The 12,426-nt window shown below is 48.0% G+C and overlaps 2 protein-coding genes across 5 annotated transcripts in view; both read right to left on the bottom strand.

Annotated features, from left to right (window-relative positions):
* Sh3d21 (SH3 domain containing 21) overlaps nucleotides 1-6,400 on the bottom strand; it is a 12,670-nt gene extending 6,270 nt beyond the window's left edge. Inside the window, exons 1-10 of one of the 2 annotated variants that reach the window (XM_013519503.1) lie at nucleotides 6,037-6,400; nucleotides 5,708-5,865; nucleotides 5,558-5,621; nucleotides 5,195-5,313; nucleotides 4,913-5,003; nucleotides 4,692-4,747; nucleotides 4,558-4,603; nucleotides 4,350-4,450; nucleotides 4,149-4,235; nucleotides 3,905-3,947 (exon numbers count right to left, since the gene is read on the bottom strand). In XM_013519503.1, coding sequence (XP_013374957.1) covers nucleotides 3,905-3,947; nucleotides 4,149-4,235; nucleotides 4,350-4,450; nucleotides 4,558-4,603; nucleotides 4,692-4,747; nucleotides 4,913-5,003; nucleotides 5,195-5,313; nucleotides 5,558-5,621; nucleotides 5,708-5,865; nucleotides 6,037-6,385 — 1,114 coding nt within the window. In that variant the 5' untranslated portion in view covers nucleotides 6,386-6,400. The remainder of the gene's footprint in view (nucleotides 1-3,904; nucleotides 3,948-4,148; nucleotides 4,236-4,349; nucleotides 4,451-4,557; nucleotides 4,604-4,691; nucleotides 4,748-4,912; nucleotides 5,004-5,194; nucleotides 5,314-5,557; nucleotides 5,622-5,707; nucleotides 5,866-6,036) is intronic. The other variant, XM_013519504.1, reaches the window with a different exon arrangement.
* Nucleotides 6,401-7,072: 672 nt separating this feature from the next.
* Thrap3 (thyroid hormone receptor associated protein 3) overlaps nucleotides 7,073-12,426 on the bottom strand; it is a 49,367-nt gene continuing 44,013 nt past the window's right edge. For all 3 annotated transcript variants that reach the window (XM_005395183.2, XM_005395182.2, XM_005395184.2), the window contains 3 exons: nucleotides 11,095-11,293; nucleotides 10,498-10,641; nucleotides 7,073-8,598 (listed from right to left, as the gene is read on the bottom strand). In XM_005395183.2, coding sequence (XP_005395240.1) covers nucleotides 8,377-8,598; nucleotides 10,498-10,641; nucleotides 11,095-11,293 — 565 coding nt within the window. In that variant the 3' untranslated portion in view covers nucleotides 7,073-8,376. The remainder of the gene's footprint in view (nucleotides 8,599-10,497; nucleotides 10,642-11,094; nucleotides 11,294-12,426) is intronic.

Below are 12,426 nucleotides of genomic sequence, written 5' to 3'. Positions count from 1 at the left end.
TTTTTTTTTTTTTTTAAAGACCTTAACACATGCTGGACAAACTGATTATCCACATGCAGAAGAGTGAATAGAGACCCATACCTCTCACCCTGTACTAAAATCAAATCAAAATGGATCAAAGACCTAGATATAAAAACAGACACCATGACTCTGCTGGAAGATAAAGCCAAGGACTTTCTGAACAGAACCCCAATTGCACAAGAAATAGCACCAGCAATCAACAAATGGGATCCTAGGGGCTGAGGATTTAGCTGAGTGGCACAGCACCGGCAAAAGCAAAGTCGTGAGTTCGATCCCTGGTACCGGAAAAATAAAACAAAAAACAAAAAACAAATGGGATCCTATCCAAAAACTTCTGTACAACAAAGGAAAAAGCAACAGAGTAAAGAGCCAACCTACTAATATTCTACTAAGTCTTCTCTTTATATATTCTACTAATAGCTAGAACATATAAAGAATTTTTAAAAATTAGGCCCCCCAAAATAAAAGACCCAATCAAAAAGTGGGCAATTAAAATGAATAGACACTTCTTAAAAGAAGTACAAATGGGCAACAGGCACATAAGAAAATGTTTGGCACCTCTGGCCATCAAAGAAGTATAAATCAAGAGCAGAGAGGGAAAGGGGATCAAAAGAGAAGTGTGCTGGCACACACCTGTAATCCCAGCACTTGGGAGGCTGAGGCAGCAGGATCATCCCGAGTTCAAGACCAGCCTGAGCCACAAAGTGAGCTCAAGGCCAGCCTGAACTGCATAGTGAGACCCTGTCTCATAAAGACAAAAAAAAAAAAGAAAAAAGAGAGAATTAACATGTGATATGTAAATGTACGAGCTTCCCACAATGAATATAATCTTTTTTTTTTTGTAGTACTGGGTATCGAACTCACAACCTTGCGCTTGCCAGTCAGGTGCTTATGTCACTAAGCTGTATTGCCAGCCTGTGAAAATAATCATATACTGCAAACATGTACTCACAAAAGTAAAAATTAAAGAAGACTAAAAATAGAAATCCCATCTGACCCAGCTACATGTTGGTATCTTCCACAAAGGTTAAAGTCATCAGATCACAGTAATACATGCATACCCAACTTTATAGCAGCACAATTCATAATAGCTAAATCTTGGAAGCAGCCTATGTCCATCGACAAATGAATGGATAAAGAAAATGTGACGTTTATGCACAATGGAGAACTACTCAGCTATAAAGAAGGATACATTTGAGTCATCTGTAAAAAAATGGGTGCACCCTGAGCCTATAATGCTAAGTGAAATATACCTGACAAGGAAAGTGAAATACTGCATGATCTCTCTTATATGAGAAACCCAAAGTATAAATTATTTAAAGGGAAAAATAAAAGATAAATGATATGAAATAGAAAGACAGACTGTGGAAATGTGAAGGGGATCTGAGTATGGGGAAAATGAGGCGAGAAGAATGGGAATTAAAAAGGATCAAGATGAGATATGTATGTATACACCAGTTCTCCATGATGAAATTACATTTTCTTTTTTTTGAGACAGCATCTCGCTGTGTAGTTCAGGCTGGCCTTGAACTTTCTATGTGGCCAAGGCTGGCCTCGAACTTGAGGCCATCCTCCTGCCTCAGACTCCCTGGAGTGCTGGGATTATAGGCGTGCACCACCACACCTGGCTCGCTTCTTTCTTTCTTTTTTTTTTTGGGGGGGGGGGTGTTTCCGGGACTGGGAATCGAACTCACAACCTTGCACTTGCCAGGGAGGCGCTGTGCCGCTGAGCTAAATCCCCAGCCCCTTCACTTATTTATTTTTTAACAGTGCCAAAGTTTATTTCAAAAGTGAAGGGTGAACGGGTAAGGAAGCAACTGGCTCTGCAGAGCAAACTTGGGCAGAATAAAAGAGAGGAAAAGGTAAAAGCAAAAATAAATACACCCTGTTTTCTGTATATAGGCCTATTTCATATTTTAATACTCTTGTAAACGATGATTTCTTTTTGCCCTCATGAAGTGGAAGTACAGTTGCTTTTCTTTTTTTTTTTTTTGGTACCAGGAATCAAACTCTAGACCTCACGCTTGCCAAGCACATGCTGTGCTGCTGAGCTATATCCCTGGAACCAGTTGGTTTTCACTAAACATTTACTAATAATAAATAAATACATAAATAAATACACCCTGGGTCTGGCAGACACAAGGCAGGCTACTAAGAGTCAGGATAGCCAATGATGAATGTATATATGGTTTGGCAAACATACTAATAAAAAAAAATTTTTTTAACTAAAAAATAAAAAGCCAGACATGGTAGCCCACACCTGTAATACCAGCTCAGGAGGTTAAGGGAGGAAGACTGCTGTGGATTCAAGGCCAACCTGGACTACATAATGAGTTCAACGTGAGTATGGACTACACAGCAGACTGTCTAAAAACAAACAAAAAAAAGGTATGAAGTACATCTACACATAACATAGATGGAGCTTAAAAATAATTTTCTTTTTTGGTACTAGGAATCGAACTCAGAACCTTGCGCTTGCCAGGTAGGTGCTGTGCCACTGAGCTATACCCCCAGCCCAGAAATAATACTGATTGAAGACAGCAAGGGCCAGAGGACTATAACTTAGGCTACCTTTTATAAAGCACAAAAAAAAGCAAAAATAGATTTACTGATACACTGTTTAGACATATATTTATGTACATAGGAAAACTTACACAAACTCTAGGAAATTATAAACATAATAATTCAAAATAGTGGTTACAGGTAGCCAGGGATATAGCTCAGCGGCATAAGCACCTGCCTGGCAAGCACAAGGTCCAGAGTTTGATTCCCCGTAGCAAAAAAGAAAAAATAGTGGCTACCTTGGGGGCTGAGAGAAGTGCTGGACAGGAAAGAAAGGCACACACAAACTACTGGCCGTGTGTTAGTTCTTTTTTGGATGACAGAGTATGGGTATTCACTGTTTTGGTTTTTTATTTGTTTGTGGTATGAAGGCTTGAACACAGGACCTTGCATATGAGAGGCAAGTACTCTTATCACTGAACAACTCACCCCTACCAGTTCTAGTATTAAATGTTTGTTTAGGGCCAGGGATAGAGCTCAGTGGCATAAGCACTTGCCTGGCAAGCACAAGGTCCTGAGTTCGATTCCTGGTACCAAAAAAAAGTTTTTTTGTTTTGCTTGGTTGAGACAGGATCTCTTTGGCTGGCCTCAAACTTGCTTAAACTCACAATCATCCTGCCTCAGGCTCCCACGTGCTGGAATTACAAGCACATGCCTCCTGGCCTGGTTCCTACTACTTTTTTTTTTTTTTGGTTTTTCTCCGGTACCGGGAACCGAACTCACGACCTTGCGCTTGCCAGGCAGGCGCTTTGCCGCTGAGCTAAATCCCCAGCCCCTCCTACTACTTTAATAATGTGTATTCTTTTTGTTTTTGCTGTTGTTGTTTTGAACCAGGGTCTCAGTATGCAATTCAAGCTGGCCTCGAACTTGCAGTGATCCTCCTGCCTCAACCCCTCAAGTGCTGGGATTACAGGTGTGCGCCACCACACCTGGCTACAATATATGTATTTTTGGCATGTGTCAAATATTGCATTCAAAACTAAAAGGACACATCCTTACAGACACATAGACACATGCACAGAGCTATTCACTGACATATTAGCAAGACACACAAACACACACCCAGTCTCATGGACTCACACAGGTCCTTCCTTAAATTGGGATAGTCACCCTCCAAGACACACAGAGAAACCTTCACATATTAACAATTGCAAACTGACCCACACATTCATTTACATACCCTCCTACCAGGCCCTGACCCACAAAGGAGGGAGCTCCTATGGGGAGCTAAACTGCTGTGGGGACTGCAGATGTTTATAGGTCACTGGACTGGTGGGTTTCCTAGAGCACACCCCTAATGCAAGGCTCCCTAGGTACCCACCTAATTCCCGAGATACCACTCTCCGTGGGACCAGCTTCTTGACCTAGACAGAAAAAGCAGTATTAGAATCCAAAGAGGGGTTCCCCACATGTCTAAGCCCACCCTAAGTTAGGGTCCAAGGAGTGCCATATGTATTGGCTGCTTTTAGGGAGTCCCATGCCCTTCTGTCTGTGCCCAGTGTGTGTCAGGACTGCCAACTTTGTCCCAAGTAGCTTGCCACCTAAGTGTGCAGCTCTGTACTCACTGGGGGTGGTGGGAGCACAAAGTTGTCTGGAAAAACGCCTCTTTTGCCCCGACACTCTCCTTCCCACCAGCCTTTATCCTCTGTGCACTGGGAGAAAAACATGCTGGTAGGGAGCTGAGCCAGGTCCCCCAAGCTCCTCTCCTAGGTCCCACCCCCTCAGCGCCCCCATCCCCGAGCCTCCCCCATCAGTTCCTCTCCCACCTTTCTCAGTACTTTCACCTCGTCCCCCCTCTTCAGTGGCAACTCGTCAGGGGCCTCCGGCTGGTAGTCAAACAGGGCCCTGTAGGTCTCAGGGTGGGAGACTGGGGCAAGGTCAGGTCACCTGAGCCAGCCCTCTCCCCTCCCTCAAGGTGCCCTCCTCCCTCAGCCTGGCTTGGAAGTGGGGCGACCTCTTTGGTTGGGTGCTCACCTGTCCTCAGGTAGTCTGGAGGGCTGTCAAAGGTCAGGCCTGCCAGCTAGTGGGGGCGGACAGGACAACAAGATGAGCCTCCCACCAGCCCAAGAGAAACTCGCCACCTCTGTGCCCACTCGGACCCAGTTTACCTTGGGAGGCTGCTGAGGACCAGGGCTGATGGAAGGCAGGTCTGTGTTACCAAGACCTGGTTGGGGAGAGTGAGGTTAGTGAGGTGCTAATTCACAGGTCATGGGAGGGCACCAGAGGGGTCACACGGTCAAAATGTGTGAATCACAGGTTCATGCCACCAGATCACTGGAGAGTCAGTGTGGTCCCAGGGGGCCCCAAGGTTCCAGGGTCCAGGTCTCACTTGGGGGCCCACTGTCCAGCAACTCCACAAAGTTGGATGGGAAGGCTCCCAGCTGCCCGTTCTTCTTCCCCAGCCACCAGCCGTCCTCAATCTGGGGAGGGGAGGACGCAGGGACATCTGGCTCCGCCGCAAGGGTGTCTAGAAATCCTATACTCTCGGTTCTGCCCAAGGACCCACTCTTCCTTGTCCCTCCCTTCCCCTCTCGCCCCTCACCCTTCTTATCTTCTCCTTGGTTTATCCAATGCCCCTTCCCCAACGCCTCTCACAGTGTTATCTCCTCACCTCCTTTATCACTTCTACAGTCTCCCCAGCTTGCAGCTTCAGCTCGTCCACCTGCTCCGGACTGTAGTTGAAGTTCACTTTGCACCATCTTTGCGGGCCCCGAGATTTGGAGGGCTGCCCTGGTTGTACAAGAGTTAAGACTGAGCCAAAGCCAGGGTCCGCGGGACTGGAGGAGGGGCTGGGCGCGAGCATGCCCGTTGTGCCCAAGGCCCCGCCCCCGGGCGGAGCATTGTCCTCTGAACCAATCACAGGCCGCAAGCCGGCTCCGTGGCCCCTCCCACAGACGCGGCTGTGCCCGAGCGGCGAGGCCTGCGCGTGCCTATCAGCCTGCGGCAACCCCCTGCCCACTGCCGGGGCGCTCACGTGGGCGGCGCGCGCAGCGTGGTCTCAGCGCCTCCCCGGCAACTCGTAGGGCTTCTGGAATCTCCTGGGAATGAACGCCTGGCTAGGTCCTCTCAGCTCCCAAGCGGAGAGCCTTGAGAGCCCCCCAGCCTGCTCCCTGGGCGACCTTACCTGCACGAGGCGCTTAGGGAAGAGGCCACAGCGGCCCCCTAGCTCTCCGCGCAGCCAGCCCCTCGCGGGCCCCTGGCGCACCTGCCGGACCACGTCCCCAGGCGCCAGGCTCAGCTCGTCCTCTTTCCGGGCGCGGTATCTGGCCAGGACCAGGACCTCTGCGGGCGGGCGGGCGGGCCGAGGGCCGGCCGGGGTCGCGGCTCAGAAGGGGCCAAGCGGAAGCGCTCCCAGGCGACCCCGAGCCCAGTGCAGAGGACGGCGGTAGTGTGGTGTAGGTTTTTACCGTTCTACACAGCACAAAGAAGCCACCCCAGACCCTCCGCACATACCCATGACTTCCGGGGCGCCTTCCAGAGCCTGGCCCGTCCGGCTGGCGACTGAGCACTGTTTTGGGCTAGGGAGGGTGAGTCTTCGGGGCAAAGAAGGCGGAGACACCAGCCAAAGGTCAGGCCGCAGGTGCTGGGAGCGGACGTGGGCGAGGGAGAGGGGGCGGCCTGGCTCAGCAGGTTTGGCCCTATTCTGGCGGTGAGGGCCCCCAGGGCTTCTGGCTTGTGCTGGGGTCTCAGCTTTCTCACGTGCCCTTTCTAGGCTAGCAACCTCTCCCTTCCGCCCAGCCTGGGCCCACCCTCTTGGCTCAAAAGCTTTTAGCTTCAGGTGAAGAGGTGGGGAAAAGCACATGCTAGGGTGGAGCCCCTAGCTGGCTGCGAGCCCTTAAAGCCAAGGTCTGGATAGAAAAGTTGGTAGCTCCAGTTCCTGGAAAGGTACTGCTTGTATGCTTCAAACCTATGCATCCCTGAAAGGAGCTCCCCACCTCTTGCCGCCTCTGGAGAGAGCAAACCCTACTCGGCAGGTTGAGTTGGGTTTCATTAAAAAGAGAAGGCACGTATAACTTTGAGTTCCTACTTATGATTGGAGCTGAACAAATTTTGAAGATTAGGGCCCCTACAAGCCCACCCCGTGTGGACTACACTTCCTGCCAGGCCAGGTAACCTTCCTGCGCAGTGCACAGTGAAGGCCGGGCCTGTTAGCCACAGCCCTTCACTGCTAAAGCAAGGAGGGAGCCGAAGTTCTTGTTCATGACACTACAGTATAGTAAAAACAATCTGATTTCTCCAGGGCTGTCCAAGGCTCAGGATGAAGCAAAACCACTAGGGCAGGAACGAAGAGTCACTGCTCCGCAGGGGAACAGAGGCCGTTCCTCTGCTGTTGCAGGAACAGGCTGAAGGGGATGAGCCGCAGCTGGGGCCCTGCCCCTCACAAGAATTTTCTCTTGCGGGATTCCTGAAACTGCTGTGGGCGGTATCTATTACCCTCTGAAGGAGCACACACTCAGGGTTAACAATGAACACAGCCCACATACACCCGCCACTTTTATTGTTTTTATTTGCAGGAGGAGTTGAAACAAATTTTAAGAGTGTTTTTCTTTTTCCCCTAAACATGAATCATTCAAGTAAAACCAACTTAACTATAGAAATGTAGCAAAGTAAGGGGAAAGCACAACAACCCAAGCAAAGGTTGGGGGGAAGAGGAGGGTACAGTCCACATAGAGCATATGCACAGATGCCATATGATTCACCTGCTCAGGACAGCCTCCTCGTCAGGAGAAAGGACCCCAGTATAAGAGGATGTTTCCCCCCAAACATCTGAGAATGTTTCAACTTAAAGCTTAAGATTAAAAAGATAAAAATAACCAAAAAAAACCACATAACCCCAAGAATCACCCAGCCATAACCACCTTCCTTAATCGATCATAGGCGTTTCTTTCATTTTATAAAAAGATTAATAAAAAATATTGAAAAAATTATTTTCTCATCTTATATTTGTAAAGATAATAGAATTCAGAAGTATCTTAGAAAACCGACCAGAAACTGCCCTCCAGTTTCCACCCCTGTTGCTGAGGATCAGCAGGACTAGAAAGTTTGGGACATTGGAGCTGCTGGTGGAGAATGGGAAGCCCAGCCCAGGAGAAATCAGAAAATACAGGAGCGGGGTGCATGGGAAGTGGTTAGGAGCAACTCCATGTGACACAGCTGCGCAGAAAAGGGGAACGTAAGGTGGTCAGAAAGGCCTTAAACTCCTCCTCGACATACAAAACTGGATTTTACAAAGATCCAAGCAGTTTGGTCCCAAACTGAGGTGAACACTTCAATGTTTATTCACATGCTTTGCTTTCTCTTTTAAGAATCAAAGTTGCCCAAATTAAATCTTTCTATTACTACATATGTCTAAAAAAAAGAAAAGAAAAAAAGGGGCCTTTTAAAATCAGGTCAGGGGAGAAGAGACTGAAAATCATCAAATTAGTCCTCTTATCTCCAAATGAAATGAAAATTAAAAACTGGTGGTTTCTAATAGCAAACAAACCAAAATCAAGCATCGCTCTCCCTCCCCTCCCCTAGCCCCCAACCCCATACACCAACAACAAATGAGAAACATGGCTAGAGCCCAACATGTCATGTTCTGCCAAGCTGGGCCTGACCCCAGGCTCTGTGGTGGCCTCCCGTCCAGTGGGTGCAGCACCAGGGACACTTTCCGCTGTAGTAGGGTTCTGCACGGCTGGTGGGGGTGGGGGTGGGATGTTCAGAATCTTCTTGAGGCTCCTCTGTTCAGCTCACCAGCCATCTTCCCAGTGCCTCTCTCCCCTGGCCAAGGGCTCCCATCAAGAGTGGCCCCTACTCAGTTGTGGGCTGTAAATTGTCCTTTTCTTCTCGGTTCTCTGTTCCACTCTCATCATCTTCAATCTCCCCTTCCTCCCCACTAAACTTGTCGTGGGCCCATTTGGGGCTGGTACTGGATTTCCGGAACATGAACCGGCCCCGACCCCGGGGGAAGGCTCCTCGGCCTCGGCCGCGGCTCACCCACTTATCACTGCCTTCGCCTTCTCGGTCATCGTGCTGAGGAGAAGAAACAGCTGTCAGTAACACAGCTCTCTTTTCTGTGCCCCACCCCCCCAGACACACCTTTCCCTCAAAGGACCTGTGCCCAAGCCCAGTCTTTTTTTTTTTAATGTATGTGGTGCTAGGGATCGAACCCAGGGCCTTGCGCAAGACAAGAGCTCTACCACTGAGCCACATCCCCAGCCCCCCAAGCCCAGTCTTTTGTGCCTTTCTGCTCTTCTTCCCTGTCCCCTACTTGAAAAATGCCACTGGTTCAGATCTAAGGGTGTCAGGAGGGTGCTTTAGGAATTCTGAGACACTAACTTGCACATTTTAATGTTAACCATCTAGCACCAAAAACAATCGTAACTCATTTACTCCTCAAATATACCCCATCATTATGTCCACTATACAAATGAGAAAAGAGTAACCTACAGTAACTCCATATTTGGTATATCACTCCTCAAAGGATTAATCTGAGGGCCGGGGATATACCTCAGTGGTACAAACACCTGCCTGGCAAGCACAAGGTCCTGAGTTCAATTCCCGGTACAAAAAAAGGATTAATCTGAGAAAGCCAATCATACTTTTAGTGAAATGATGTCTGAACTGGGTTTCTGGGCAGCTAAGAAAAGGAGCAACACTCAGAAGACAGAGCTGGGACAGGACTAGGGATATGGGTGTCTAGCAAGTCAAAGGTCAGGGTTCAATCCCTAGCACAGGGGCACAGTGGGGGGTGGGAGTAGGGGGTGTCAGACACATCTAGGGCCCCAGCTCTTCCCACTTCACCCCTCTTCCCCTCCTCAGTTGTATACAACGAGGCAGGGTGGCACAGTAGAAGAAAAATCTGACATCTCAAAACAAGCCCTGTTCTGATGATCCCCTAGGATGAATGGACATATCCAATGAAAGAACAAGAATGCATTCTGGAAACGAAGTTGTTACTTCATCTGTCCCTTAACTTGAAAGTCTATACCATCCACTCACATAAACTAGGGCCTTACTGCCCTGCAGGTCAGCTTAGCTGAAGTGCCAGCTGGTTCTGTCCACAACTGCATGCACACCATACTAAAAAACCAGGTTGGCAAACCTCTTTCAGGGGACAGTCAGAGGCAGGCTAGAGGGGCTTTGTATGGCTTTAATTTTTCCTTCCACAGCAGCATCCATCCTGGGCCCAGCCAACTGCACTACTCTAGACATAAGTTCAAGGGTCCTCCAAAAGCCTTTGAGTGGCCCTAGAAAAGTGAGGATGGCCATGCACGGTCATCCACACAAAAACCTGAGTTTCCAAACTATGTAACTGACAATGCAAACCCACGCCAGCCATTCAAATGGTGGATGGTCAGCAACAAGCTTACACTGGTTACAACACTAAGTCATACCTGCTTGGATATGGGCCTTCTGTGACACACAGCAAGGCCAAGGGTCCTCACTCACTGGCCCATAACTTGGCCTAGAAAGGCCCCACACTGAGAAGCCCAAAAGAGAATGGGACTGATCCACAGCTTAGATCTCAGAACCCCCAGGGGCATTTCATTTTGGAGACAAATCCTTTTCCTCAAAGAGATCTGTGAGCTGTCTTTTTTTCTATTAATCTTGCTCTGGGAATGATAGAAGCTGTGGGTGAGTGAGCAGTAAGGTAAGTTCACAAACTAAAAAGGCAAGAGCAACACTTCTTACCCTTGAATCCATAAGCATTTTAGATGACAATCCCTACTGGAGCCAGTACTGACTTAACTGTCTTGAGGACAGCCAAGTCTACCACTGTACTGTCCAACAAGTACACATCCCCAGTGCAATATGCCTGCACAAACATTTAACTACAGGGTTGGATAGACCAATTAAGGAAGGTCTTGGAAACTGCTACTATATGAACCAAAAGCCCTCTGGCTCTTCCTGGTTAGCCCAGACACATACCAAGTAATACTTCTTGCTTTTGGGTGTATACTCTGGATCCCATTCCTCTTCCCGGTTTCTCTTTTGAAAATCATTGTTACTGTTGTTGTTATTGTTACCAGAGTAGTTGCCTCTGCCCCAGCCTCTCCCTCTGGCTCGAAATTGCTGTGGTAATAAAAGAGGGTGGTGGTGAGATGAGACAAAGGTCTGTCAGAAAGAGACCAACTCCTAGCATTTGGTTCAAACATTTTCCTGGCACAGAACGGGCACCTATCCCCCAGTCACATGCAGTCCAACTGGTTTTAGGCCTTTCTTTTCTAGTGACCCCAAGTCTACAGCCCAAAGAATAAACATGGCCTAAAAGCCTCCCTGTAAACAGTAGAATTCAACGTGAGGGGTGGGGGTAATGTTTCTAAGATGGGAAGCTTTAAAAGACTAAATAATCATGAACAGAAAAATAACCAAAAATGGAAGGCTTCAGGAGCATGGATGGGAGAATCAAAGCATCTAGGGTCTGTACACTGGATTGCTAGTAAGAGGTAACAAAACTGTTATTTTGATGAAACATACACAGAACTGGAGGGAGCCAGGGACTTAAATGAAAGAGGAAGGTCTTACAAAGGTTCCCCGAGCTCTGCCGCCTCCTCTTTCACTTGGACCCACGAAGTCTTTGGTCCCCAGTCTTGATTTGTCAAAGCCTGTGGTGCTCTCTTCTCTCTCCTCTGTCTCTTCAGGGTACTCTTCCACTTTGTAGGAGTGAGATGACTGGGAGGAGGAGGAGGAGGACCTGGACCGGTCTCGTGTTCTCCGATGCTTCCTATAAAAAGAATCAGGAAACCAGTAAAGCCTCTTGTCCTGACTGCCTCACAGATGAAAAGTATAAGATAATCGGAGTGGGTCTGCAATGAAGAAACTGAACACAAGTTGCCTGAAAGAACGAGCTCAACCCAACCTATTCACTCTGCCCACCCAGAGCTTCCTCCTATTTTGTAGGAGGAAGTTATGTCTGACATCTAAGACCATGAGGAACATGGACCACAGAAGGAACAAGGCAAAGCCATAACCCTCAGCAGCTCAGTCTAAGACACATGAGTAACCGAGGCAGAAAAGCCAGGCATGGTGGCAGATGCCTGTAATCCCAACTCTCAGGAGGCCGAGGCAGGACCCTGTCTCAAAAAAGAGAAAGACAAAAAGACGGAGAGAGGGCGGGAGGGAGAGCAAGAAAACGCTAGTACTGTACAAGAGCCACAATACAATTGTACTGTGGCAGAGGTTCTCTGTTACTACTTTTATGTTATTTTTAGTTCTCAGAAGAAATGTCACCTGTCCCTTGGGGTAGCTATAAGGATGAAATAGTATGTCTAAACACTTTACACAGACATAAAGGCAATACAATTATTCTGCATTATTCCCTGCATTTTATAGACAAGCAGAGTTGAACAGTCGGGATTCAATCCTAGTTCTAATTATACCACCAACTCCATATAAGTATCTCCCACTGAGCTCACACAGATTACACTGTTAAGCCTAGATCTAGGGGAACTCTTCCTAGAGTTACTCCCCTTTCCTCTCCTTCATTAGGGGAAATTACAGACCAGGGCAAATTAGCTTAATAGCATGAGTCACAGTCTATATAGTAGAGGTGGGTGTCAGCCCTGCCAGGTGATAGTACAGGAAGTTACCAAATGCCTGTAAAGTGGCATAAAGGCCAAGTTCCCAGGAATAGAAAAGGACTTCAACAGGGAAGCCAGCTAAGTGTCAGCAACCCATCACTGTCCTTCCTCTTCTCAGTTCTCCATTATGGAAAAGCACCTTACCCACCCGCCAAGTTTTTCTAGTATGTACTCATAAAAAGGCTGTGTTTGATTCTATCTCCATTACCAAAAAAGGGGGGACACAGAGAGAGAGAGAGAGAGAGAGAAAGAGAGAGAGAGAGAGAGAGAGAGAGAG

Source organism: Chinchilla lanigera, unplaced genomic scaffold (genome assembly GCF_000276665.1).
Source record: "Chinchilla lanigera isolate Chin_1 unplaced genomic scaffold, ChiLan1.0 scaffold00051, whole genome shotgun sequence".
NCBI classification, from domain to species: Eukaryota; Metazoa; Chordata; class Mammalia; order Rodentia; family Chinchillidae; genus Chinchilla; species Chinchilla lanigera.
This window is presented reverse-complemented; position numbering and strand designations above follow the sequence as displayed.